A 24,215-nucleotide genomic window follows, 5' to 3' on the forward strand; every position below is an offset into this window, starting at 1 on the left:
TCATGAAAACCAAGGGCCGTGGTTCTCCACTGATAGCACCCAAGGGTCTGCTCTGAGAGTGGCCAGCACAGAACCCCTATCGTGGGGCGCCTGGCAAATTCACTTGCACAACTACTGAATTATCTGAAATGGATGTACCTCAGAGCCAGTGAACTGGGACTTTGGCTCCATTTCCATGGGGCATGCCAGCGGGTCACATTTCCTCTCTGAACCTCCCTCCAAGCCGCACTGTACTCATGAAGGGTGAGTGTATTCCTCGTTCTTCTGTGCCTTTTGACTCCACGCCCTGCAGGCCTGCAGGCCTGGAGTGATTCAGCGTAACCGAATCACGAGGCTACAGCTCAGGCTATATTTAAGTGAAGGTTTCCTGTCTTGCCCCGGTTTTAGAAGTTTAGGGAACTTTTTCTGAGATCGATTGGATACTGTAGAGTTTGAAGTAGTGTTGATTTTGACCCCATGTGCTCCTTTCTAATGACTATTGTTAAAAGTTTATTTATTTAAGGTCTTCTGTCTTAAGTCTTTGAAAATTGCCCTTTTATACTTCAAGTCCACACAGTAAGGATTCTAGAAGGGATTCTGGTTTGGAACAAGCAGATTATCTTTTATAGAGTGTAACTTCGGAGAAAGAGGGAGGGCATATTTTACTCCTATGGAAGTTTTATGACCAGAACACATCTGATTTGAGATGAACGGAGAAGAAAGCGCACAGATTTTGAGGCAAGCATAAAGCCTCCCATATGTCTAGGAGAGATTTTGAAATCTTTCTGGATTGTCCTGAATTCATATGAAACGCAACGCCAAATTTGAATTTTATTTAAGAACAGGGGGAAAAAGCCATTTAATCAGATTGGGGAGTGAAAGATGGCAGTGAGTAAAGACTGATTTCATACTTGCTAGACATGGCTATAATAGATTACATAGAGCATTTGGTTGATTTGAATGAGAACCCACATGCCTCCTCCACCCTCCACCTTCTCTTTTCATCGCAGAGCCTCCTCTCTCTACCCTCAAGGGTGGTTTCAGTATGACTGGGGAACAGACACTAAAAATATTTCTGGAATGACGTGACCCACTCTCGCCCCATCCAGGAAAGGGACAAGGCTTCACAAGAAACAGCACATGCTTTCCTTTCATTTCTGGAAGTCCCTGGGTCGACCTACAGATGCTGCTCCTTCCGTGGCCGATGGCATCCAGACTCCTCGCCGCCGAAGGTGCCAGACAAACAACTGGACAGAACAGCTCCGCCACGGGAAGCTGGCCCCAGTCTCGGCCGGAGCAGCAGCCCCCCGGCCCCAGACCACCTCTGCCACCCCAGCCGGGAGCCTTCCCGCCTCCCTCGGTCTTGCCCCCACCGCGCCACAGGGGCTGAGGACCTGGGAGCTGGTGGCAGCCGCCGCAGTGGTGCCTACGGCCTTGGGGCCGGTCCAGGCACGTGGGGCCCTGCTCAGGGCCACTCTGCAGCCCCTCCGTGGCCAGGGAGGGACCCAGGACAGCCCCGGCGCTCACCACTGTCTCTTCCTGTCGCTGAAACTTAGCCGAGGGCTCGGAATGGAAGGCGCCACTCCGGAGCCGAGTCCGCAGGCCAGACCGGAGGAGGTGGGCGACCCCGGGGAGAGCGGGGCTCCAGAGAGCCAGGAGCTCAGACAGCAGCTGCGGCCGCGGCCCAAGCCAGCGGCCTCCTCCCCGCGAGGAGCGAGCTACGTGGAGATGTGCGCGTCCGCTGGGGCCCAGGGGGACAGCGCCGGCTCCAGCGCACTCGCTCTGGGGCGCCGCCCCAGAGCCCAGGGCGCCCCTAGGAGTCCCGGGGAGGAAGCCCAAGATGAACCCAGCCGTCGAGAAGGCAAGGCCCCGGCCCCCCGGAGGAATCCTGCCGCCTCGGAACTCTCCAGATCCCAGCTCTCCCGCACTGACGGGGGCAGCAACGTCTCCTCTTCCTCCTCCTCCTCCCCGGTGGACAAAGCAGAAGAAGGTGGCCTTTCCAAGATGGATGATACCACGACATCAACAGGGGCTCTGGCCACCTCCTCTTCGTCTTTAGGCTTTGAGAGTGACAGTGGTGAGAACGCAGTGAGCTGCCAGCCCAGGGGAGGAGGAGGTGCGGGGAGAGCAGGGGGAGGAGGAGGGGGGGGAGGGGCAGGCCGAGGGGGAGGGGGAGGGGGAGACGGAACAGAGTGCAGGGACATTATTGCCAAGTCTCAGGGCGGCAGGGACCCCCCCAAAAATGAGGAGGCTCACTACATCACCACCCACGAGATCCAGCTGAGTGAGGTGGAGCAGGACATGGATTTTGACGTGGGACTGGCCTCCCGCTGGGATTTCGAGGACAACAACGTGATCTACTCGTTCGTGGACTACGCTTCCTTCGGTGGCAGCGATGAGACCCCGGGGGACGTCACCACCCCGACCGAAGAGGACGACGACAACAGCTGCTACCTCAGCACCACTCCTAGCACCAATGCCACCCAGACTCCGAGCCCCACCAGCAGCGACCCGGCCCGCCCCGACGCCGACAGCAGTGGTCGCCACACCAGCAGCACGGAAGTGGGCAGCGGCCCCTCTGACAGTGACCCCACTCCCCCACCCACCGGGCCTGGCACCGCCACCCCGAGTGAGCCCTTGCCCGAGCCCCCGGAGGCAGCGTCAGGGGCAGCCGCCGCCGCAAGCAGCTGTGGGAGTGCGGCAAGCCAGATCCTCCTATCAATCAAACCGACTTCCCGGGCTATAAATGAGCCTAGCAACGTGCGTGCAAAGCAAAACATTATTTATGCTGCCAAGCATGAAGGCGACATGAGCCTCCGCGTCTCCACAGCTGCTGAACACAATTCAAGTTCACTGAAGCAAGACCCGGCTGCAGCCGTGGCTCAGGACCATGCAAAGAAATTCATCGCTGTCCCTGCTCGCCTGCAGACCCGGTGCGGGGCCATCCGGGCGAAGGAGCTGGTGGACTACTCCAGCGGGGCCTCCAGTGCCGTGAGCGAACTGGACGATGCCGACAAGGAGGTGCGGAACCTGACCTCCCGCGCCTTCCGGAGCCTCGCCTACCCCTACTTCGAGGCCCTGAACATCAGCTCCCGGGAGTCCTCCACGCTCTCCGAGGTCGGCTTTGGGCGGTGGTCGACCTTCCTGGACTTAAAATGTGGAGGTGTTGGAGCCAGGGTGGAGCAGAGCCTCCTGAGGAGCAGTGCGGCCTCCGTGGCCGCGGGTCTGAGGAAGGGCGGTGGGGCCAGGACGGCCGCAGACCAGCTCTGCATCCAGTCCAAGAAGTCCCAGACCAAAGCCTTGGAGTTCGTGGTCAGCAAAGTCGAGGGGGAAATCAAACATGTGGAGACCCCGCTGTGTTTCCAGAAGCAGGTCCAGACGGGCTCCCGCGTGGTCACCCTTCTCGAGCCCATGAATTGCCGCAGTGACAGCAAAGCCAGTTCGGCCACTGGGCCCTGCAGAACCACCAGAGGCTCCAGCAAGGGCCCCGGGTCGGTGCACACTGACGATGGCTCGGAGACCTCGGAGAGCAGCAAGCCTGCCTCCCGCGCCGACGGCCCCCAGAAGAAGTCCAAGTTTGCTTCCAGTCTGCTCAAAAATGTCATCTCCAAGAAGATGCAGCGGGAACATGAGTTCAAAATGGAGAGGGGAGAAGTCAGCGACACATCCCACCATAACCTCTCCGGCACCTCCAAGGAGACGGCAGAGAGCCCTGCTCGGGGGGAGAAGCCGCGGGAGAGGGGCCTGCAGAGGCAGAGCTCTCGCCACTCAGAGGCGGGCTCTGAGTACACGGTGCTCAGCGTGGCGGACGCAGGTGCGGAGGGGTCCGCAGCCGAGTCTAAATCCCCAATCTTCAAAGCCAGTGCTCCTCGGGAGAGCGCCGCGGTCTCCTGGCGAAATTTCCCGGATGGACATACGGAGGAAGTCTGCGAAATTAAGAAGAGTGCATCAGAGACTGTCAAAGGCATCTTCCTCCGCAGTCAGAACAGTGCATTCCGGTCCTGGAAGGAGAAGGAGGCAGAGAAGAGGGAAGAAAAAGCCCCCATTGGGAAGCTGAAGCTTCCCAAAGGGGGCGACTGGAGGGCTGATCTCGGAGAGATCTCTGCCAGCAAGTCCACCATCATGTCTCGCCTTTTCGTCCCCAACATCCAGCAGACGCCCAAGGACAAGCAGCCGGGGAAGCAGGCTACCAAGTATCCTGCTGCCCAAGCCACCTCCATGGCAGTGATTCGGCCCAAGGCTCCCGAAATCAAGATCCGGCTGGGGAGCGTGCAGCAGCCAAGCTCGGACTTCAACATTGCCAAATTGCTCACGCCCAAACTGGCCAGCAGCAGCGCCTCTAACCTCTTTAAGACCATTGAGGACAACAGCAGAGCGCAGCAGAAACTCTTCCGGGGAGACAACCTGGAAAAAGTGCCCCAGTTCCAGGTGAGAGACGTCAGAGACAAGTCCAAGGCCCAGGGCCCCCTCCACCAGGTGAGAGATGTCAGGAAACTAATCAAAGGGTCAGGGGACAGCAGTGACAAGGGCAGCGTTACCCCAGAGCAGGGGCTGACCGGGCCCAAACCCAGGCAGCTGGCCGCTGCAGCTGGCGGATCCAAATCCCTTTCCCCCATAGTGATTACGTGCCAGGCCGTGGTGAACCAGAGGGAAGATAGCATGGACCGCGAGCCGAGGGAGAACATAGGCAAAGGTGGCAGCGGCAGGGTCTTGAATTCCTCCTCACCGGAAGGGACAGTCTTGGTTCATAGGGCATCTGGCAGGCTGCCCGTGGCCACCATTGCCCCCAATAAGCCGGAGCAGGGGTCTTACCTGCCTGTGCTCAAGATCGTCTCTAAGGCTTCTGCTCAGAAGACCCCAGAGAAGGCCAAGGAGGAGGAGGTCAAGGAGGAAGGGAAAGGCCCCAAGCCATCTCGGAATGCCCTGGAGAAGCTGACTGCCGCAGTGAGGTCCATGGAAGAGCTGTACAGCTTCAACAGGAACGAGTGGAAGCGCAAAAGTGACCCTTTGCCCATGATGATGGACAGCCATGTCCTGTCGCTCATTGCCAGTGAGGAGAGGGAAGGGGCTGCGGGTGCTGAGGGGGACCCAGACAAGCTGGCCCGACGACTGGGTGAGCTGGAGGAGCGGGGCGCAGGAAACAAAGGCGGTGTGGTCCTGCGTGGGGGCCCCGTGGAACGTCTGCAGCGGAGAAACTCCAACCCTAGCACTGAGAGTGTGTCTGCCCGGGCAGCTGCCTTTGAGAACCTGGCCAGGGAGAGGCCTCGATCGCTCTATATTCCCCCAGTCCACAAGGATGTGGAAAGAACCCAGCCCCTGCAGCCCCTCCCCCCACTCCCCAGCAACCGAAATGTGTTCACCGTGAGTGCCAGCAGCACCCAGAAAACTGGGGGTGTCGCTGGCAAGTTCCCACAAGGGCCTTCGCCAGAGAGTCCTTCGGCAGCAAAGGGCATCAAATCACAGGGACTCCGGTCCCTCAAGATCTCTCCGGCCACACGGGCACCTCCTGATGAGGTGACCAATAGGAAAAACGGCAGCAATTTGGAAAAGAACAATAGTGACTGTGAGAATTACCTGACCATCCCCCTTAAAGGAAGCTCTGCAGCTGGAGAGCTTCAGGGCCGGCCCGGGGCTGGGAGGGAGGGGCCGCCCGCCTCCTCAGCGACCACTCTCTGCAGCTTGCCACCCCTGAGCGCCCGCAGTCAGGTCCCCAGTAGTCCCAAAGGCTCTCAGGTCAGTGGAACCGGCCGGCCAGCTTGGCGCACCAAACCCGACAACCCCAGGGAGACAGTAGCTGCCCCCCAAGGGCCACAGAGCCCCGAGCATCTTCCCACTGCCATCTACCACCAGCAGCCACTACCCTTCACCCTGCAGGGAGCCCAGCCCCAGGTCCTCTGCTTCTCCCCACCCAGCATGCCTGCCCCAGCACCTGCAGGCCCGGCCTCAGTCCCCGCAGACCCCTTCCAGCAGCCACAGCCTCAGCAGACCCAGCGCAAGATGCTCCTGGATGTGACGACAGGCCAGTACTATCTGGTGGACACACCAGTACAGCCCATGACCCGAAGACTCTTTGACCCTGAGACGGGGCAGTATGTGGATGTGCCTATGACCTCCCAGCAGCAGGCTGTGGCTCCCATGTCCCTCCCTGTGCCTCCTTTGGCCCTGAGTCCTGGGGCCTATGCACCCACCTACATGATCTACCCCGGTTTTCTGCCCACGGTGCTGCCCACCAGTGCCCTGCAGCCCACGCCAATTGCTCACACCCCAGGGAGCAGTGAGCTCTCGTCCATGGCGGCAGAGCCCCCCAGCAAAGACGCAGCTTCGACATTCACTGAGGCCCCATACTTCATGGCCTCTGGTCAGTCTCCTGCCTCCTCTTCCTCCTCGGCCGCAGCAGCCACATCCCAGCTCGTGGGGGCCAAGGGCTTCGCCCAGCTGCACGGCAAGCCTGTCATCAGCATCTCTTCGCAACCCCTGGGGCCGAGGATCATTGCGCCCCCCTCCTTTGATGGCACAACCATGAGCTTTGTGGTAGAACACAGATGATGCGCAGTCACCAGAAAGCAGAACGGAGCAGCTGCTGGTGAGTGAATGTGACTTTGATAATCAGTTTTAAGGGATTAAGAGCAATCCTACTGCTTCGTGTTTGAAGTGGCAGGGGAGGCTGTCTGTAGAAAGGGGCGTTTTGGGAGAAGAGAACAATACCCCACCTAAATTATTAAGGAGTTAATTTCCTTACCAAGTTGCCTCTTCTTCCCACTCCTCAATCCCCGCAGCCAGCCTTTCCCCCTCTGACCTTTTCAAACTGCCTGTTTTTCCCACCAGTGAGTAGGAGGGAAGTGAACCTTAGATCTGTCAGGTTAGCCTTTGGTGAGGATTGGCAGGGAAAAGAAATGAAAACCCGGTCTGGATTTCGTGGAGTGAGCTTCCCTCTATTCCTGGCAGCCCCAGCGACAGACAGAAGGCGTGAATATTCTGAGAGATGGGTGGGAACACCGGTGCTCTCGGTGCTCTTGTCGCTCCCCACAAGTAAGAAGAATCACACTGACATTTTCTTGTTTAGGAGGTTTTCTAAAATCTGTACAAAGGCTTCACTCCCTCCACATCTTCTCTCACTTGAAATGTCTTATACAAAGGGACTGTATATTTTAAGCTCTTGTTTTTCTGTTTCCAGATAGAGTACTTTTTCGTAGGGTGAGTTCAAGGTCTTTAGACACACACACACACTTGACCATGAAAAGGGGGATATTCTTCAGCTGCAGTGGCTTCTTGCATGGGCTGCTGGGTTTGATCCAGTCTGATCAGACCGAATCCACTATGCACGGCTGCTAATTCCTGTAAGACACTCGCTTTCATATCTGCGTTCTTTCCCTTCGGAACATAATCAACCTCCACTTGCCCCCCTCTAGAAGAAATCAGATTAAGTAGATTCCTGATATCTGAATTAATCCAAATGCAGACAGGAATCCTTGCTGTAAATACACTCCAGGGGACTTGATAGGAAAAATGAGTTTGGCTTGTCTGAACCAGGACGATCAGACAATCAGACAGGGGCAGCCTTCAATAGGAGCACAGAAGTGTCAGCAGCGTGGGGACAAATTGGCCCCCTCATTTTCCTGTTTGCTTCAGATTAGGACGTGTTGGCATCATATATGCTTCTAGGACTTTCACTTTTGGTACGATCATGCTGAACCAAGAAGGGAGGTGGAGAGGAGAGAAGCTGTTTCTCTGCTTATATGAAAGAAGTAAACCGTTTTTCTCTTTTCCGAACTGAAAAGGAACAGAGGAACACTGATTCTTTGTGCGATGAAAGGGCCTTAAGTTAGGAAGTAGGATCACTGAATCAGATTCACAGCTTCAGCTTCTCACCAGCTGTGTGGTCTTGGGCATGCAAACTCTTTAGCACTCATGACACTCACGTGTCAATAATATCTACCCTTTGGGGCCCCTGGGTGGCTCAGTCGGTTGAGTGTCTCTTGATTTAGGCTCAGGTCATGGTCTCATGGTTCATGAGATTGAGCCCCATATTGGACTCTGCGCTGACAGAATCCTTGGGATTCTCTCTCCCTCTCTCTGCCCCTCCCCCACCTCTCAAAATAAAGAAATAAACGTTTAAAAAAATATCTCCGGCTGCCTGGGTGGCTCAGTGGGTTAAGCATCCAACTTCAGCTCAGGTCATGATCTCACCAGTCATGAGTTCAAGCCCCGTGTCGGACTCTGTGCTGACAGCTCAGATCCCGGAGCCCTCACTCTCTGCCCCTCCCCCACTAGTACTCTGTCTCTCTCCCTCTCTCTCTCTCTCTCTCTCTCTCTCTCTCAGAAACAAATAAACATTAAAAAAAAATTAAACAAAATATCTACTCCTCAAAATTTACCTCAGTGTCAGATGGCATAATAGTATATTGCAAAGTATAAAACCTTTTTCAAATTCAGGGATTGTTACTATGCATTACATTTATTAGACTTCTAGACATTAAGCCACCGTTCAAAAATCCTTGGGTCTTTGTGTCAAAAATTCCCTCGTTTTCCTTGCACTCTGGAAACAGAGAACTTGCATGCTTCCTCTGTGAGAGCTTGCAGCAGGCAGTGTATAATGATCACAAAGAGAGGGGTGTGGGGACTCAAGGTAAATAATGAATCTTTTATTCATTGTAAAAAAATTCAATCTGCTTCTGGAAGAGGCTCAGAATTAGACACGTAGTTTTACAGAAAGAAAAGAGTAGCCTCTAGGCAAAAATGTTTTAATCTTCTAGACAGGTGTTGTGTTTACCTAAGGCTATTTTGGGGCAGCTAATCCTGCGAGGCCTTTGTGTGAGCCCTGGAGGTGCAGAAGCCAGGGGAAGAGAGGACACGACACAGAGGAGGGAACAACCGGGCACACGGGCACACGCTTGCCTAGTGTCCCTGCAGCAGCTGCCTCTGGCTTCCCTCCTGTCTGCTGAGTCTGGAGAGATTAGGCATGGAGTTGTTCCCATCAGACACAGATAGAAATCATAATTTTTAGTGTTCGAGATTTGAACAGTAATTTTTTAAAAAGGTTTTGCCTTTTGAAAGCACAGCCTTTTATTTTAGTCCCCAACCCCAAAGATAGAAATGCAAAGCTGGCTTCTCGATTTAAGAAGACTTTGTTAGGAACTAACAATTAGCATTTTGTATATAGGCAAAAATCTATTATCCAAATTCAGATAACTAATATCCTTCAAAACTCATCTTCCTGAAAGTCCTTTTCCACACTGTCAGTACAGAGCCCGACTCAGGGCTCGAACCCACAAAACGTGAGATCGTGACCTGAGATGAAATCAACAGTCAGACACTTAGCTGACTGAGCCACCCAGGCGCCCTACCTTCCTGAAAGTTCTATGCCACTTTCTGAAGAAAGTTAGATACGTGAAAAAGAAGTGTGTTGTTCTTTTTGGCGTGTGAAAAAAATTGTAAACATTGCTCAGATATATCAAAAAAATTATGTTGTACACATTCATCAGTGGAAGCTCCCAAGGATGGTCAGGGTGAGAAGTCTTGAGAGCTGGTTTCAATTCAAGATATCCTAAGAATTTGATTTAAAATTCAGAGATTTTCCTTGAGGTAGAGTAGGAGTTTATGTGCCCCTTTTAACTAAGAAGTCACACAAATGACTTGATCTGGTCACAGCATTTCACGGAGAAGAAAATTAAAGCTTAGAAGGAATGGCTTTGCTGAGGTCCCCAGGGAACGAGATAGCCAGGATCTGCAGAGGGGGCTCTGGGCTCTCGCTCGCAGCATGCACCGTGGGGGCCACTCTGTTCCTTGGTCGAAGGCCCGGAGCAAAGAAAGGATGGCAGAGAAGGATAGCAAGCCCTGTCCTGGCAGCCAGGACACCTGGGCTCTCTACTCTGTGCCTCTCTGGACATTTGTAACATGAATGTTTGAAAGAAATGCGCTAATTCCCTCATTCATCCGAGGAACACGAACCTCTTGTTTACACTCCACCAGCTACAGTGTGCTCTGCGGTGGGGAGAGCCCCACCCACGTGTGACCTGGTCCCCCAAGCCAAGAGGGCACAGATCCGTGCCCGCAGAGCTGCGAGACCAGGATTCAAGTCCTGTCTTAACCTTTAAGATTCCTTCCAGCTCAAATAATAATAATAAGTCTTTCAGCATCTATTTTTAGCTGTACCGTTGTACCAGGGAGCCTGGGGAGCTTTGCTCCGTCCCCCTGTCTATATCTGAGCATAACCAGGTGCCATCATCTCTGTCTGCTTATGCAGTTACGAATTTCCCTTTAGTTTTGCTTTCACAGATGGGTCTTTCTGCTTCTCTCCTTCCTGTGGTCACTGCTGCTGTGCTCCTCAAACTTTGCCATGTTGCAGCCCGGCTGAGAAGATAATTAGCAGTATTATTCTTTTATCCTTACTTGGTAATGATGTCACACACTGTGACAAATGGATGAGGCTCTTCCCAGCTGGTGGCTTCGCGGCCAGTAGTCATGACAGGAGCCCATGCTCGACACACCGGTGTGCTGGGCACACGAGTTGCAAAACTTGGCTATTTTCTCCCTTGTCGTTAGGATTTTTCTGTTTTAGGCCTTTGCTGTTTGTCGGCTTTTGCTTTGAAAGTCCCTTTTCCACAGGATCTTCGATGCTTTTTCTGCGGAGACCATTTTTGTTTTAGTTTTCTGTTATTTGACATGCGTAGCTGAGGTTTTCCTTCCCTGACACATTCCCTCTCATGCTTTCTCCTGCCCACCCACTTAGACACCATCTTCTGTTTTAAAATTTGAATTGAGACTTGATTATAAATACCATTTACAAGGACACAAAGATAAAGTCAATAGGTGATAATAACAGAAGAAAACTTTAACTGGCATCATGCCTGCCACACAGCGGTTAACGCAATTATTTTGTTTCAGTGAATGTCTTCTGTTTTTCCTATAAGACTTGATCTATCTGTCGTTTCATTTCTGAGTGTGCCTTATGTTGCTCCTACATGTTGGTCTTTCTTTTCTTCTTACTTCCTCCAGGTTCTTTCCACGGCTCAATAGAGCCCCCCCACATCAGCAGCTGAAGTGGAAAGAGAGAGGGGCTGGATGCAGGGGCAACTGTTTCTGGAAAGTTCTAAGGAGGCCCTAGAGGGGTCCTCAGATGGTCGAACCCTGTCTCTTGCATTGAAATTACAGGAGGAACCTGGGGCTCAGAACAGTTAAGTGACCTTTCATGAGTCACTGTGCCCCTGAAGGCAGAATTGGGACTAAAAACCCAAAGTATCCCATGCGAGAGCCTTTTTCCAGTTTGCTTCTTTCTTGCTCTTCATTTCCCCTTTTCTTTTTCTCCTTTGGTGGTCTCTTCTTTGGTGGTCCCTCTTCTTGGTGTCTGTCCAACCAGTTCACTACCTATCTCTTTCTTCCTTTAGCTGAATTTCATTTACTTTCTGTTCGTTGCTTTTTGTTTTTGTTTGACAACTTTATTTTTTTTTTTATTAATTTTAATGTTTATTAATTTACTTTGAGAGAGAAAGAGAGAGAGCAGGGAAGGAGCAGTGCGGGGGTGGGGGGTGGGGGGGTGGGGATGGGAAGAATCCCAAGTAGGTTCTGTGTTTTCAGCGCGGAGCCTGAAGCAGGGCTCGAGCTTGCAAACCCCGAGATCATGACCTGAGCTGAAGTCAAGAGTCGGATGCTTAATGGACTGAGCCACCCAGGTGACCTTGTTTGGCAATTTTATTCCCTTTTGCGGACTCTTTTCTCCCATTCACTTGCAGTTGATTTAGTTGGATGTCCCACCTTGCTTCCTTCTTTCTCCTCACCTTTTCTTACTGTGGTTTGTTTTTACCACCACCTGGGTGGCCTGAAGGACACTGCTCCCTGCCTGCTCCCTCACCTGCACATTCTTTGCAGCTTCCTGTAGGAGGCCAGGTGTCAGGGCCGCGGGCCATAAGCATGGCATTTCATTTGCAGTTCATTCTGTAATCACATTCCTGAATTGATTTGTTCATTTCAATTTTTTTCTAACTTTGTTGTGGCTTCCTCTGTCTGTTATTATCCATAGCTGCTCTTTTGTTGGATTATCTTCTTAATGTCTTTTTTGCTTTTTCTCCCTTTCTCTTTTCTTGGGTTGTAGCTTCCCTCGAGCTTATTATTTGGTGCCTCCCTCCACAATTGTATTAATACCTTTTTGTTTTCTTTACCATCTATAAAATTAATAATAAATGAAAAGTAATAGCTAATGTATATTAATCATTTGTTATATATCAAGACTTCATATCATGCCATTGGATTCTGAAAGTAAGGAGATACTATTTTTAATTCCTGTTTACAAATGAAAAAATAGCTTGTCCCAGATCCACAGATCAGCTGAAATCCAGGCCCCTGGAGCTCTGTGGCCCAGGCTCTTGCAGATGACCCCTTGTATGCCCACTTCATTTACTCTCTGCCCTCCAGGTGTCAGTTTCTGGCTGTGAATTGTCTCTCTCCCCTTATCTGGGGAAAAAGAGAAGAGAATAAGGGTAACAAATTGACCCTGAACTGTCAATGTCTAGCATATGCTAAGTCTCCATGTGTGTTTTTCTTTTGATTTAAAAATTAGCTGTCCTTAGTTATTAGAACATCTTATGCATCAAAGAGAATTCAAGCCAGTTTCAGAAACTTTGGGAGTGGCTGTGGCTCCCAGTGATGGGGGAGAGGGTGGTAATTGTGGTATGTGGGGGAGGGGTGGGTATAGGTTGTCCGTGTGAGAGTGGGATCCTCCTGGATGCCAATGGGTTCGTGCATTTTAGTTGAGGAGGGACTGTGGGGCTTTGACTAAATAAAGGCCAAGTAGGTGCACCTTGAGGTCAGGCAACCCTGGCTTAAATTCTAATGCTCGTATTACTTTGCATAAGGGATTTGTCATGTCTGGGCCTCGGTTTCTTCAACTGTAAAATGGAAATACCTTGCAGGAGTGTTGGGAAGAATGAGTTATAAAACCGTTACAAAGGACATAGCAAACAGCTCAGGGCACATAGTAAGAGTTCAGTCTCCCTTGGAGACTAGAACCCTATAAATGCCTCAGAGCCCCCTCATCTTTCAGGCCCTCATGAGAGCAGAAAATTGGTCCTTATCTACGCGGACTTCCAGGACAGCAACAGGGGCCTGTATCCAGGATTGCTTTATATTTCCCCCAACGGAAAGCAATGCCCACAGCCCCAGAGTCCCCTTTGAGCTGGCTTATCTCTAAGGACAGGCCCGTTGGCTGCGGGTCAGGGTACTCTAGTATCAAGACCTTCCAGAATGTTATACAACTCTGCAGATAGCTTGCCAGCTGCATGTAGAGATTTTCCTCTCTGTCTGGGCACAGGTCTGTGTGAGCAAGGGAAAATCTGACCCAGCATCACTGCTGAACTCTGTCATGTGTTCTGGTCCTATAACCATGGGAAGTCATCCAGGCCAAACTGCCCGGTGACACAGTATAGTCACCCCTCTCATCTTTACTGGCTTCTTCATGATCCTCTGATAGGTTAAACTGGTGGATTTTCTTACTCGACCCTTAACAAGAATCAGACTAACTTTATTACTTGCAAAATTTCAAATAAAATTCCTCTGAAGTTAATGGAAGCAGAGCCAATGTCCTGCAAATGAATGAAAAGGCGATATCTGGACTATGGGTCCCTAAAAATGGTCCCAGTCGATTGGTTTCTCCTCCGTTTCTCAGGCTGTTCTCACCATCCTGGAGTATGCCTCCCACCCACCCCACCGCTGTCGGCGCCCATCTCCACCCGCACCACCACCCCACGTCTTCTCAGCCTGTTCAGGGAATCTTGGCAAAATCTTGCCTCACGATGGACTCAGCCTGTGTGGTTGTCAGATCCATGGATCCTTGAATCTCATACTCTGCTTCTTAGTCTTCTAGTTTCTTCTCCTCCCCTTGTAATTATATTTTCTTTTCCAATTGCTGCTTTCTATGCCCTAAGGTAGGAAAAACCTAAATTTCACAAATGAGAAGTCTCCAAACCCATCTCGGTGTCTTTCATCCTGGAGGTCACTCCTCAATATAGAAGACAAAAGAATAAAATAAACAAACATGAAGTATATACATATGAAATCATAATTATTCTTAAAGACTTTTTTTTTTCTTATGTATTTAACACAAGTCAATTTTTAGATGACAGGATTAAAATATCCCTTGTCGAGCTACTCTGATTGCATATAATTGATTAGATAGCTGTTATTTGATACTCCTCCGAGGTTATTTTTCACATGACAGGGTGTTCTTAATCCTTAACAAATATTACCTGTAGGCCACTCTATATCTGTCTTCATAATATTATGTTCAAATATCAACTCTCAAATGTCAGAAAAAAATGTTTTTTTAAGGCATAGTTTTAGTAGACTTACTATAGAGAGATCAACAGAAAAGGCTGATTTTCAGTAAGCTTTTAATCTTGTGATAGAATGGATTTAACTAAGTTATAGGCAATAATCAGTGTGTCTCATTTTAATCAAAATGCACTGTACGAAATTCTACATAATTTAGGTAGTGATTGTTCACTTACAAGAATTCTCAGTATAGGGTTTACTCACTTAACTGGATTACTAACTCATAAATTTCAAATATTTCTATTTAGCTTAAATATCATTTCTGCATGATATTTTAGGAATGCATCTATCACAGTTTTATCTCTGCTGTGGATGATTTCAATGAAACTAAACGTTTAACTCTAAAATCATTTTTCAATAGTTGATTGATTCAATTCAAGTTTCAAAGAGAAGCTTTTCTTTGGGTACTTTCTTAAAGTCACTATAACGTCTAAGGAAATTCAGAAACACATTTGCCAACTACAATTTAAAATGTGATCTTCATCATTATTAATGTTGAAATTAGCCAAATAGTCAAATAAAATGTACCTTGATATCCTTCTTTAGAAGTGAGATCTACTGGGGTGCCTGGGTGGCTCAGTCGGTTGAGCGTCCAACTTTGGCTCAGGTCATGATCTCACAGTTTGTGGGTTTGAGCCCTGCGTCGGGCTCTGCGCTGACCTCTTGCTCAGAGCCTGGAGCCTGCTTCAGATTCTGTGTCTCCTTCTCTCTTCTGCCCCTCCCCCGCTCACGCTTCGTCTCACTCTGTTTCTCAAAAATAAATAAATAAATGTAAAAAAGAAAAATTAAAAAAAAGAAGTGAGATTTACTTTTAGTCTAACAATCTTTTCTTGATGATGTTTGTTTATAGGAGCAAGACGGAAGATGGACTATTCTGTAATCTGAAGGTTGCATTGTAACAGCACTAAGAATGCATCTGAAACGCTTCCTCTACATGTGTTATTCTTAGTTTTTGCTTCTTATGAACCAAGTGTGTAAGTTTCTATATTTTCCTGAACAACCCTGTTAAAACAGTTTGTGTTATTTTAGTTTTACTAAGCTGATTGAATGGTTGCAGTTTTTCCCCTGTGAAACGATTTCTTTTTATACTATAATACAGAATATAAGCTTTCTCTTCATCTCTCCCTTCTGTACTTGTGACTAGGCAAACAATCCCTTCAGTGTTTTCATAGTTCAGTCAAAACGTACAGCAGAATGAGATTGGTTCTGTTGTAAACCACATCAGTAAATCAATAATCTGGATTACAAATCTCCTTATGGGTTCTTGGAGTATGTGAGGATTGTTTGATTTTTAAATATGATGGGTCTGCATTTTGAATCACATACGAGCCAAGCCTAGTCATTCCCTTGGTTATGTTCTACATGTTCTTTTATTGGGTTTAGCATGATTTCAAATGTGATTGTGAAAAAATAGTAGTTTTCATTCTTGGGCTTTGTTTTAATTTTCCCATTTGTACAACGCCATGACACTATCTGTCGCCTTAAAATAGAATGGCTTGAAATACTGAAGAGCCAGTGACTGCATTTAAAATTAAGTTCTTAGTCTCAGAGAAGTATAAAATACCTATTTTCCTCTTGGAATCCAACCTTTGTTAAGAGTGGATAGCAGTTTTTTGTCTTCTTCGGTGATTCCCTCTCTCCATAGTTGCATGCTCCTCTCTCACGGGGTTGCCTGAAGTCTGAGGAGTGGCCTGTTTGGGGCAGTAGAGTGGAATGTGAACTGATTCAGTGGCTCTGATTCTCTCCAGCCCCAGCCATACAGATAGCAGTGACCTAGGATTGTATCACTTCCTCCCTATGGCTTTAAGAGATGTTGAGAATCCAAATCACAGAATCTTTCATCGACTTTCAGTACTGCCTCCGCTGAAACTCAATTCTGAAGGTCATTTTAGTGAGTGTTCACAGTGAGTCCTGATGAGTTGATTGGAGAGATAAATATTTAGTTTGTCATAATTAGTAAGCATGCCAACATATACTCAACAAATGATACATTGGAATATTTCTTACTTTTAAAAAGAATAACTTGAAGGTTCTCCCAGGCTTTCTTTAAGGAGTTTCCTCTTATCTGTTTATTTGTTCAAAGGCAAGTCATCCTGGTAAAACATTTTTTAAGATCCTTATTTTGATTTTAATGATCATCGGTATTTGGTTTCTGCTTAAATTTTTTTTCTTGAAGCCACAGAATTTTATGCTATTCATGACTGAAGATGTGAGTAAAACCTAAGACTGATTTTTGTGTGATTGACGTAATCTCATTTGTAGTTAGGCTTCCCGTCTCAGACTCTTGTAGGAAAAGTGACTCAATTTCTCTTTTAGGGCCTTCCCGAAAGGGATCTTCCTTTAAAATGAAATTCTGTTGGGTAGAAGAAAAGGTTTGAGGCAGGAATAGTCAGCTCTGGTCACGATTCCATCAATGGGCTGATGAGCAATGAAATGAATGTCTCTATGAGACAAGAAGCATGAAATATAAAACAGCCTCTGTGTATAGAAAAGATGACCTTGTACCATACTGGGGCAAGCCTTATTTCTTTGTCACGGAGGTCTTCTCACCCAGGTACAGCAGCAGTGTCACCCCAGAATTGCCTTAATTTTTCACCACTCTTACCACATTCAGCCATTTTCAGGAGAGATTGGCTAGGTATGAGGTCATTTAGTATTAAAACAAGGAGGTAGAATCGATTTCAAAGAGCTCAAACCTGTAGTGCCCAAAGAAGCACCATGAATTCTCAAATATTTGAACACATCTGGCAAAACCGACATAGGATTTGGGTGGATAGTACTGGAATTGACAAGACTGTTTTAAAAACGCATGTGACTTTTAGGCAAACCCAGTGATCATACTGAGTAGTCAACTGCTTGCCAGGTCTTCAAAAAGAGAGACAGTTCCTTCCCTGGAAAATGTGGTCGAATTCTTACCTGGGGGCCTGGGGACCCCATAAGCTATTTATCATTATTTATCACCAGCAGATCTGAGCCTTAAATTCTCACACTGAGGTAAACTGGTACAGAAACCAGGAAAGAAAAGAGAACTTTTCACTCATTGGTTCTATCAGAGAGGCCACATCTTCTAAGAAGCTGCCAAGGACGTAGTAAATGTCCAAGTGGTTAAAATGGAACTTTAAAAATAGTATTCTATGACTACCACATTGTTTATTGATAATTTTATGGTCCTCTATTTCATCAAACAAAAAAAAACAAAAACAAAAAACAAAAAAAAAAAACAAACCAATGCTGCTGGCCATTTACTACCTCAAGTGATAGGGACGAACGTTTTTAAACACGTGGTAATTCTAAATCCTCATTTTCAGTGTTTCATTATTTCTTGAGGTTGCATTGCTGTTGGAATGAGGTGGTTGTGCCCTTCCTATTTCAACCAAAGTTACGTGGAATAAAGCAAGAGTCTATGAAGCCTTTTGATCCATAAAACTATTACCCTAACGATGTCCCTTTAGCTACTGAACTACTACCCTTTTATGTCTTATGTACACAAAACCATTAATGAAGCATGTAGCATTTCCCAAATAGTGACTTGAGCTTGAATCTAACGAGAGTCCAGTTTATGCCATTTCCACTCAGGGTTACATGTGTGACTCAGTTTTCCAGAGGAACCACAGGGCATTGTCCATAGAAAACTTGACCCGTTTCCTCTTTCCCCCTGTTGGTTAAATAGTCAGGTGGAAATTTACTCCATTTGAGTTGTTTCTGGAAAACTGAACACATTTTTAACCAGTATGAAAATTTTCATCCGCAAGAATATATTTTCTTAGAAGCACTCACTGAAATTGCCCTCAGGATTAAATGAAGCCCAAATATGCAGTTAGTGACTTAATATATAAGCTCTCTGTCTGTCTGTATATGTCTTTATACGTTTGTATGTATATGGCTCTCTATGTACCACTGAGTAAATAAGCTAAAACAGATTACGCTTTGCCATCTTTATGACAAATCTCAAATGTTAACACACAGCTCAAATTCATCCTTATAACAATAGGAAATACCTAGTGATATAAATTTCTTTTTCTTAATTTCAGATTTGACTTTATCATTGTTGCCTCTTAAAGAGATAATGCATTTTAATTATTTTCATACTTCATAGAAATGAAAGTCTGTGTTTGCTACAAATTGAATGCTCACGCTACCTGAAATAATACTTTGGACTGCAGGACAGTATGGATTCTTAAGTAGATTCCCTATAATCTCATGATAAGTATATATATGTGCATGAGAAAACACATTCAATAATAGTCTCTGTGTTTAAAAACTATCATGGTATACATTTTCCTATGTGGTGCTTGAGGAGTTTTCATTCTACAGTTTACAAGGTGTAGGTTTGCACCCCAAATTCTCAGGGTATAGTATTTTACCCAATACTTGAAAGAAAAAGGTGCCCTGTGTTTTATCAGTACTGTTGAGGAGAAAAATTATGTGTAGGCTTGTTTTAGAAAACTACTTACAAAAAGTCAAATTCATAAAATATGTTAGGCTTTTTCATAATTTCTAAGAAGATATACATATAGATATGATATGTATTTTCAAGAGACTGTTTCTATATTCTTAACTAATTTCTGGGTCCTAAGTAGACCTCACAGGTGCGTAAAATCATTAAGAAAGCATGTAGCATTTGCTAAATTGTACCTTGAGCTTGAATCTAATCAGAATTGCAGACTCTGGTTCTCTGGGGAAAAAAAAAAAAGCACATCCATCTGTGACACGTGCGACTACAAGGCCCAGAGGAAGATTCTGAAAATTGGACTCATTTGTATGCCCCGTGTCTCAGAAGAGAACTGAACGTTCACAGCACAGCAGTATTTGTAAGCTGTTAACATTCTTGTTTCATGTTGCAACTAGAGCATATTATTAGATTTATTCCTATTTAATTCAAAATGGTGCAGAATAAAACACACACACACACACACACAACACATCAAATTTGATTTCCTTTTTTTAAGTTTCATAATTGCTTTTTCACAAGCTAGTGTTAATGGCAGTCCTTGCCAGGGTTCCCTGAATTTACCCTTCCTACCTGGATCTGTTTTCTAGCAGGCAGTCCTTTCTTTTTCTCCCTCTTTGAGGATGTAGGTGTCTGTATTTACATTGAAATCGTATTATTGTATACTAAAGACAGTGGTTGTTGAAAAGAATGTGAAGACTGTGGAAGTTATGTCCCAGAGAAGAGGAAATTGTGTGGTAAATAGAGAAAGACATTGGATAATGCCGGATTGTGCCCCTGACGATGAAAAAGCCAGAGGTAAATGGAAAGAATGTGAAAATTAAAACTGCCCTCAAGGCAGAAATCATGGTGGAAAAGTTCCTACCTGAGGTCTGATTCAATTATAAAACACAGTGAGCTTGGCCAATGGGACTGTGAAATCAGCCCAACAGCTCGGAGAATTACGCTCTCGGTGTGTTGCATATGGAGAAAACTACTAGACAAGGACTCGTGAGACTGGCCTACTTACCTTTAACTGCAGCATTTGTAAGTGATTGTGCAATCTTGTGTAATGGTCTTTTATTTGGACTCGTTTGAAAAAGAAATGTTTTGTTGTTGTTGTTTTTCAGTAAAAGTAACCGCAAAGAAAACATGCATCGTTTGTCTCTATTTGAACTCAAAAATCAAGCTTTGGGCATTTTGATTTTCTTCTGTATCCTACCTTCACTTAACTAAAATCCTCTATCGTAATGTTTTATGTCCAGGTTGTGTTAGTTTTTGATTGCTGCGGTAACCACAAATTTAGTGGCTTAAGACAACACAAATTTATCATCTTACGCTTCTGAAGATCGGAAGTCTGGTATGGGTCTTTCCCTGTACCAGAGTATTTCACCTGACCAACTGAAGACATCTGTTTGTGTCATTAAGTAGCATTGTGAGGAGCACCTGCCAAGGTATGTGATGCTCTGGTGACGCCCAAGAGCAACCTAGACAAGTGTCCCTGAGGGCACACATGGAGGCCCAGGAAATTGTGCTTGTCCCCTTCAAAGCATAAATATTAGAGGCACACATTTTGGAGACCGAGCACACAGTGAGGATCAATGCTGTAACAAGTTCTTTAAGGCAACCACTAGTCAACTGGAGTTGATCAAAGCCCCCAAAATATTTGAGCCCACATTCCACAAAGAGAGATGTCCAGGATCCCTCACATATGTCCAGGGGTTGGGGGTAATGGGTCAAGAAAGAGTTGAGGACAGTTACAAGCCTTATGTTTTCCTGAGTCACCTGTAGATTCCAGGTCTTGTTTCCAGTGAATTCTCAAATTCCATTCTCCATTTTGTGTCAAGTGTTCACAGTGTTACTCAACACTGCATTGCCCCCATGGAGTTTAAGGCAGTACACCCATCAAATCCTGGGCATTCCAGACTCAAAACTATATGTAGGGCAGGATTTGGAGGAAGGTTTAGGGAGCATGGGTTGGAGATTAGCAGGTACTGCCATCGCATGGCAGCCAGCTGCATCCTTAAGGTGTTTTAAGGAGCAAACACCTTAAATCCAAACCAATGATATCCCCATTCTAGATAATCTCTGGTGTCTCTGGTGTTAGATGATTTCACTGGTTGTTGACTTCACTTGTACTTCAACCACTCTCCCTGTTATGACATCCCTCTCCCTCCTTCATCCTCTGCTTCCTCTGCTCCTTATTTTCTGGCTTAGAATCCTCTAACATCCTATTATTTCTTACACAGAGCAATTCGGCCACCTAATGAAGCCCCACTAATGCAGACCCACTACAATATCTGTAGAAGACCCATCTTCATAACCAAGTACATGCATTGCTCTAGCTTTGTATTGCTAAGTGACAATCCACCATCAAACAGGGGCTTAAAAACCACAAAAACCATTTGTTTAGCTCGTGAATCTGTAATTTGGGCAGTGTTCAGCATGGGAGGCTTGGCTGTGTTTTACACAGCTGCTCAACTAGGGACCAGAGAATCTACTTCCATAATGGTTTACTGATATGACTGGAAAGCTGATGTTATTGGCCAGGCATTCAGTAGGGCCTCAGTTTCTCTTCACCTGGGCTTCTCCATGGGCTGCTTGGGCTTCCTCAAAACATGGTGGCTGACTTCCAACAATGAGTATCCCAACAGACAGTAGCAGATACTACCAGTTCCCAAGGCCTCAATTCATGCAGTGACATAGCATCCACTTTCATTACACTCTATTTGACAAGCAAACACAGAATCCTGATTCAATAGGCTAGAACACAGATCCCATCTCTCAACAGGAAGAGTATCAAATAATTTGGGGACATATTTTAAAGCCAGTATGCTGATTAAGGTGTGTTTTTAAACAGCTATTTAAAAAAAAAAAAAAAGCAATTCTAAAGTCAGTTTTCAGGTTAGTGTAGGCTCAGATTCTAGAAAATTCTAGATTCTAGAATTATTCTAGAAAATATTTAGAATGACAGCAGCCTGTACAAGGTTTAGTGGACACACTTTGTGTGTGTGTGTTGGGTATATGTTGGAGTCTCACAGAGCAGAAATCTCTGTTGAGTTTCCAGTGTGGAGGGACTCAATATCCTTTGGGAATGAATGAATGCCTACTATATGCCAGGTGCTCTAATTCATGAAGAGGTTCAGATTTCAGGAAGCCCTTAAATATGGTGAGCATGCCTGATATGCTGGTGAAGCTATCTGGTCTAAGCCTTGTCAAAGGCATGGAGAATGAAAGAGGAACCTGGCTAAGAGCCACAAAGAAGATATCCAAGCCAACGACCCAGCATGGGGCAGGCGGGGAACAGAGGGGGAAGTGAGAAGAGAACCAGGAAAACCAGAGCAGTAGCAAGAGACCAAAAATGAAGAACTATGTAGTTGTGCAGGGAGCAGGGTGCTACTGAAGGGCAATAGTAGACCGGTACTAAAAAGGGTATACACGAGGAGAAGCAACACACCCAGAGCCCTTTGACAGGAAGTTTATCCCACAGAAGTGGTGTGAAAAGACAAAGACAGCCAAAACTACGATTTCTTTTGCCCCTTGAAGTTACAACCTTCATCAACAGATTGTCGTCAACTGTAATCTTCTCTGAATGCTAATGTACTTCAGTACACTGGATACAGAATAAGAACAGGTTTTATTATATACATATGTGTATGGACACACACTAGAAATACAATATTGTGAAATAACATTATGTTGTACCTATTATTATAAAGTGAGAATTATACAGAGATACTCTATATTACCTCTAGCCTGAGGTTAGCATTCAAGAAATATTAACTACTATGCTATGCCTCTCCATTACAGCACTTCTGCTTCTGAAAAATTCAAATTCACTGCTGTAGAGGTTGCTTAAAAATACTCAAATGTTTATTTGGACATGTTCTACTTAGCATAATAATGCATGTTCTTTGAAGGAAATTGAGAGAATGTTAGGATATTCTAGAAACTGAAGAGTTGAGAAAATTTGTCATCACCCAGAGGTACCCACTACATAAACTGCTTTCTAGGAATAAATACTTGTAAGTATATTTGATACTTTATATGCTTTTTTTATAGTCTACTTTTTTGCTTCATAAAATTATAAACCTACCTCCTTTTTAAAAAAAGGGAGAGAAAGAGTGAGGGAGAGAGAGCATGAGTGGGAGAAGGGGAGAGAGAGGGAGACAGAGAATCCCAAGGAGGCTCCACACCATCAGTGCAGACTCCAATGCAGGGCTCAAATTCATGAACCATGAGATCATGACCTGAGCCGAAATCAACAGTCAGTAGCTTGACCGACTGAGCCACCCAGGCACCTCGAAACCTACCTCCTTATCTTCCCATATCCTTAGAGGAATAATTTTTAACAGCTGTATCTTATTTCCTCAGATGGCATTATAATTTGTTTAATCAATCGCATATTTTAAGTACTTGGTTTTTATAGCTTTGGGCTGTGAAAATGATACTTCAGTGAACATCTTTGAACACAAATCTTTTCAAGCATCTCTGATTATTTCCTTGAGATAAAGCACTCTAAGTGGAATTACTGAATGAAAAGGACATGAACATTCTTAAAACTTGAGACACATGGGATTTTGAGATGTCTCCCTACCTCCTTTATCCCAATTCTGCACACCCACCCCCTGACATGCAAACTCACCATCTACAAACTTCATATTTGAGTACTTGTTTAAAATTATCCTAGGGGCGCCTGAGTGGCTCAGTCGGTTAAGTGTCCAACTTCAGCTCAGGTCATGATCTCACAGGTTTGTGAGTTGGAGCCCTGAGTCAGGCTCTGTGCTGACAGCTCAGAGCCTGGAGCCTGCTTCGGATTCTGTGTCTCCCTCTCTGCCCCTCCCCTGCTCGCAATCTCTCTCTCTCTCTCTCTCTCTCTCTCTCATAAATAAATAAACGTTAAAATAAATAAATAATAAATAAATAAGTAAGTAAATAAATAAAATTATCCTAAAGGGGCGCCTGGGTGGCTCAGTTGGTTAGGCATCCGACTTCGGCTCAGGTCATGATCTCACAGTTTGTGAGTTTCAGCCCTGCGTAGGTCTCTGTGCTGACAGCTCAGAGCCTGGAGCCTGCTTCAGATTCTGTTTCCCTCTCTCTCTGCCCCTCCCGTGCTAATGCTCTGTCTCTCTCTGTCTCTCAATAATAAATAAATGTTAAAAATTTTTTTTAATTATCCTAAAGACGGAGGGGTGAGAGGCTCCTAATGATTTGCTGAAACCACAGACTACCCAGCTCCCACCCCCCCCCACCCCAATTTACAAATGTTAGGAGAGATCAATGGTCTTACTATGATATGAAGTGTCTTCCTCCTTCTCTAGGAGCAAGAATCTAAAAGTGCAGTCCCCATACCAACAGCAGGGGCTTCAACTAGGAAATGCCACCTAGGAAACATTATCTGTTTTCAATGCAAATCCTGGGCCTACCTCAGGCCAATAGTTGAATCTGCAATGGGGGCGCAGGGTTGGGGGGCGGGGGGGGAGGG

General features: G+C 46.3%; 1 protein-coding gene across 1 annotated transcript; it reads left to right on the forward strand.

Annotated features, from left to right (window-relative positions):
• Positions 1-1,060: 1,060 nt before the first annotated feature.
• CUNH4orf54 (chromosome unknown C4orf54 homolog) lies at positions 1,061-19,881 on the forward strand. Its single transcript, XM_040477632.1, has 2 exons — positions 1,061-6,562; positions 15,152-19,881. Exon 1 carries the CDS (start codon positions 1,120-1,122, stop codon positions 6,523-6,525), a length of 5,406 nt encoding a protein of 1,801 aa, XP_040333566.1. The 5' UTR covers positions 1,061-1,119; the 3' UTR covers positions 6,526-6,562; positions 15,152-19,881.
• The last annotated feature ends 4,334 nt before the right edge of the window (positions 19,882-24,215 follow it).

This window comes from Herpailurus yagouaroundi, unplaced genomic scaffold (genome assembly GCF_014898765.1).
Source record: "Herpailurus yagouaroundi ecotype Mexico unplaced genomic scaffold, PumYag 28, whole genome shotgun sequence".
Lineage (NCBI taxonomy): Eukaryota > Metazoa > Chordata > Mammalia > Carnivora > Felidae > Herpailurus > Herpailurus yagouaroundi.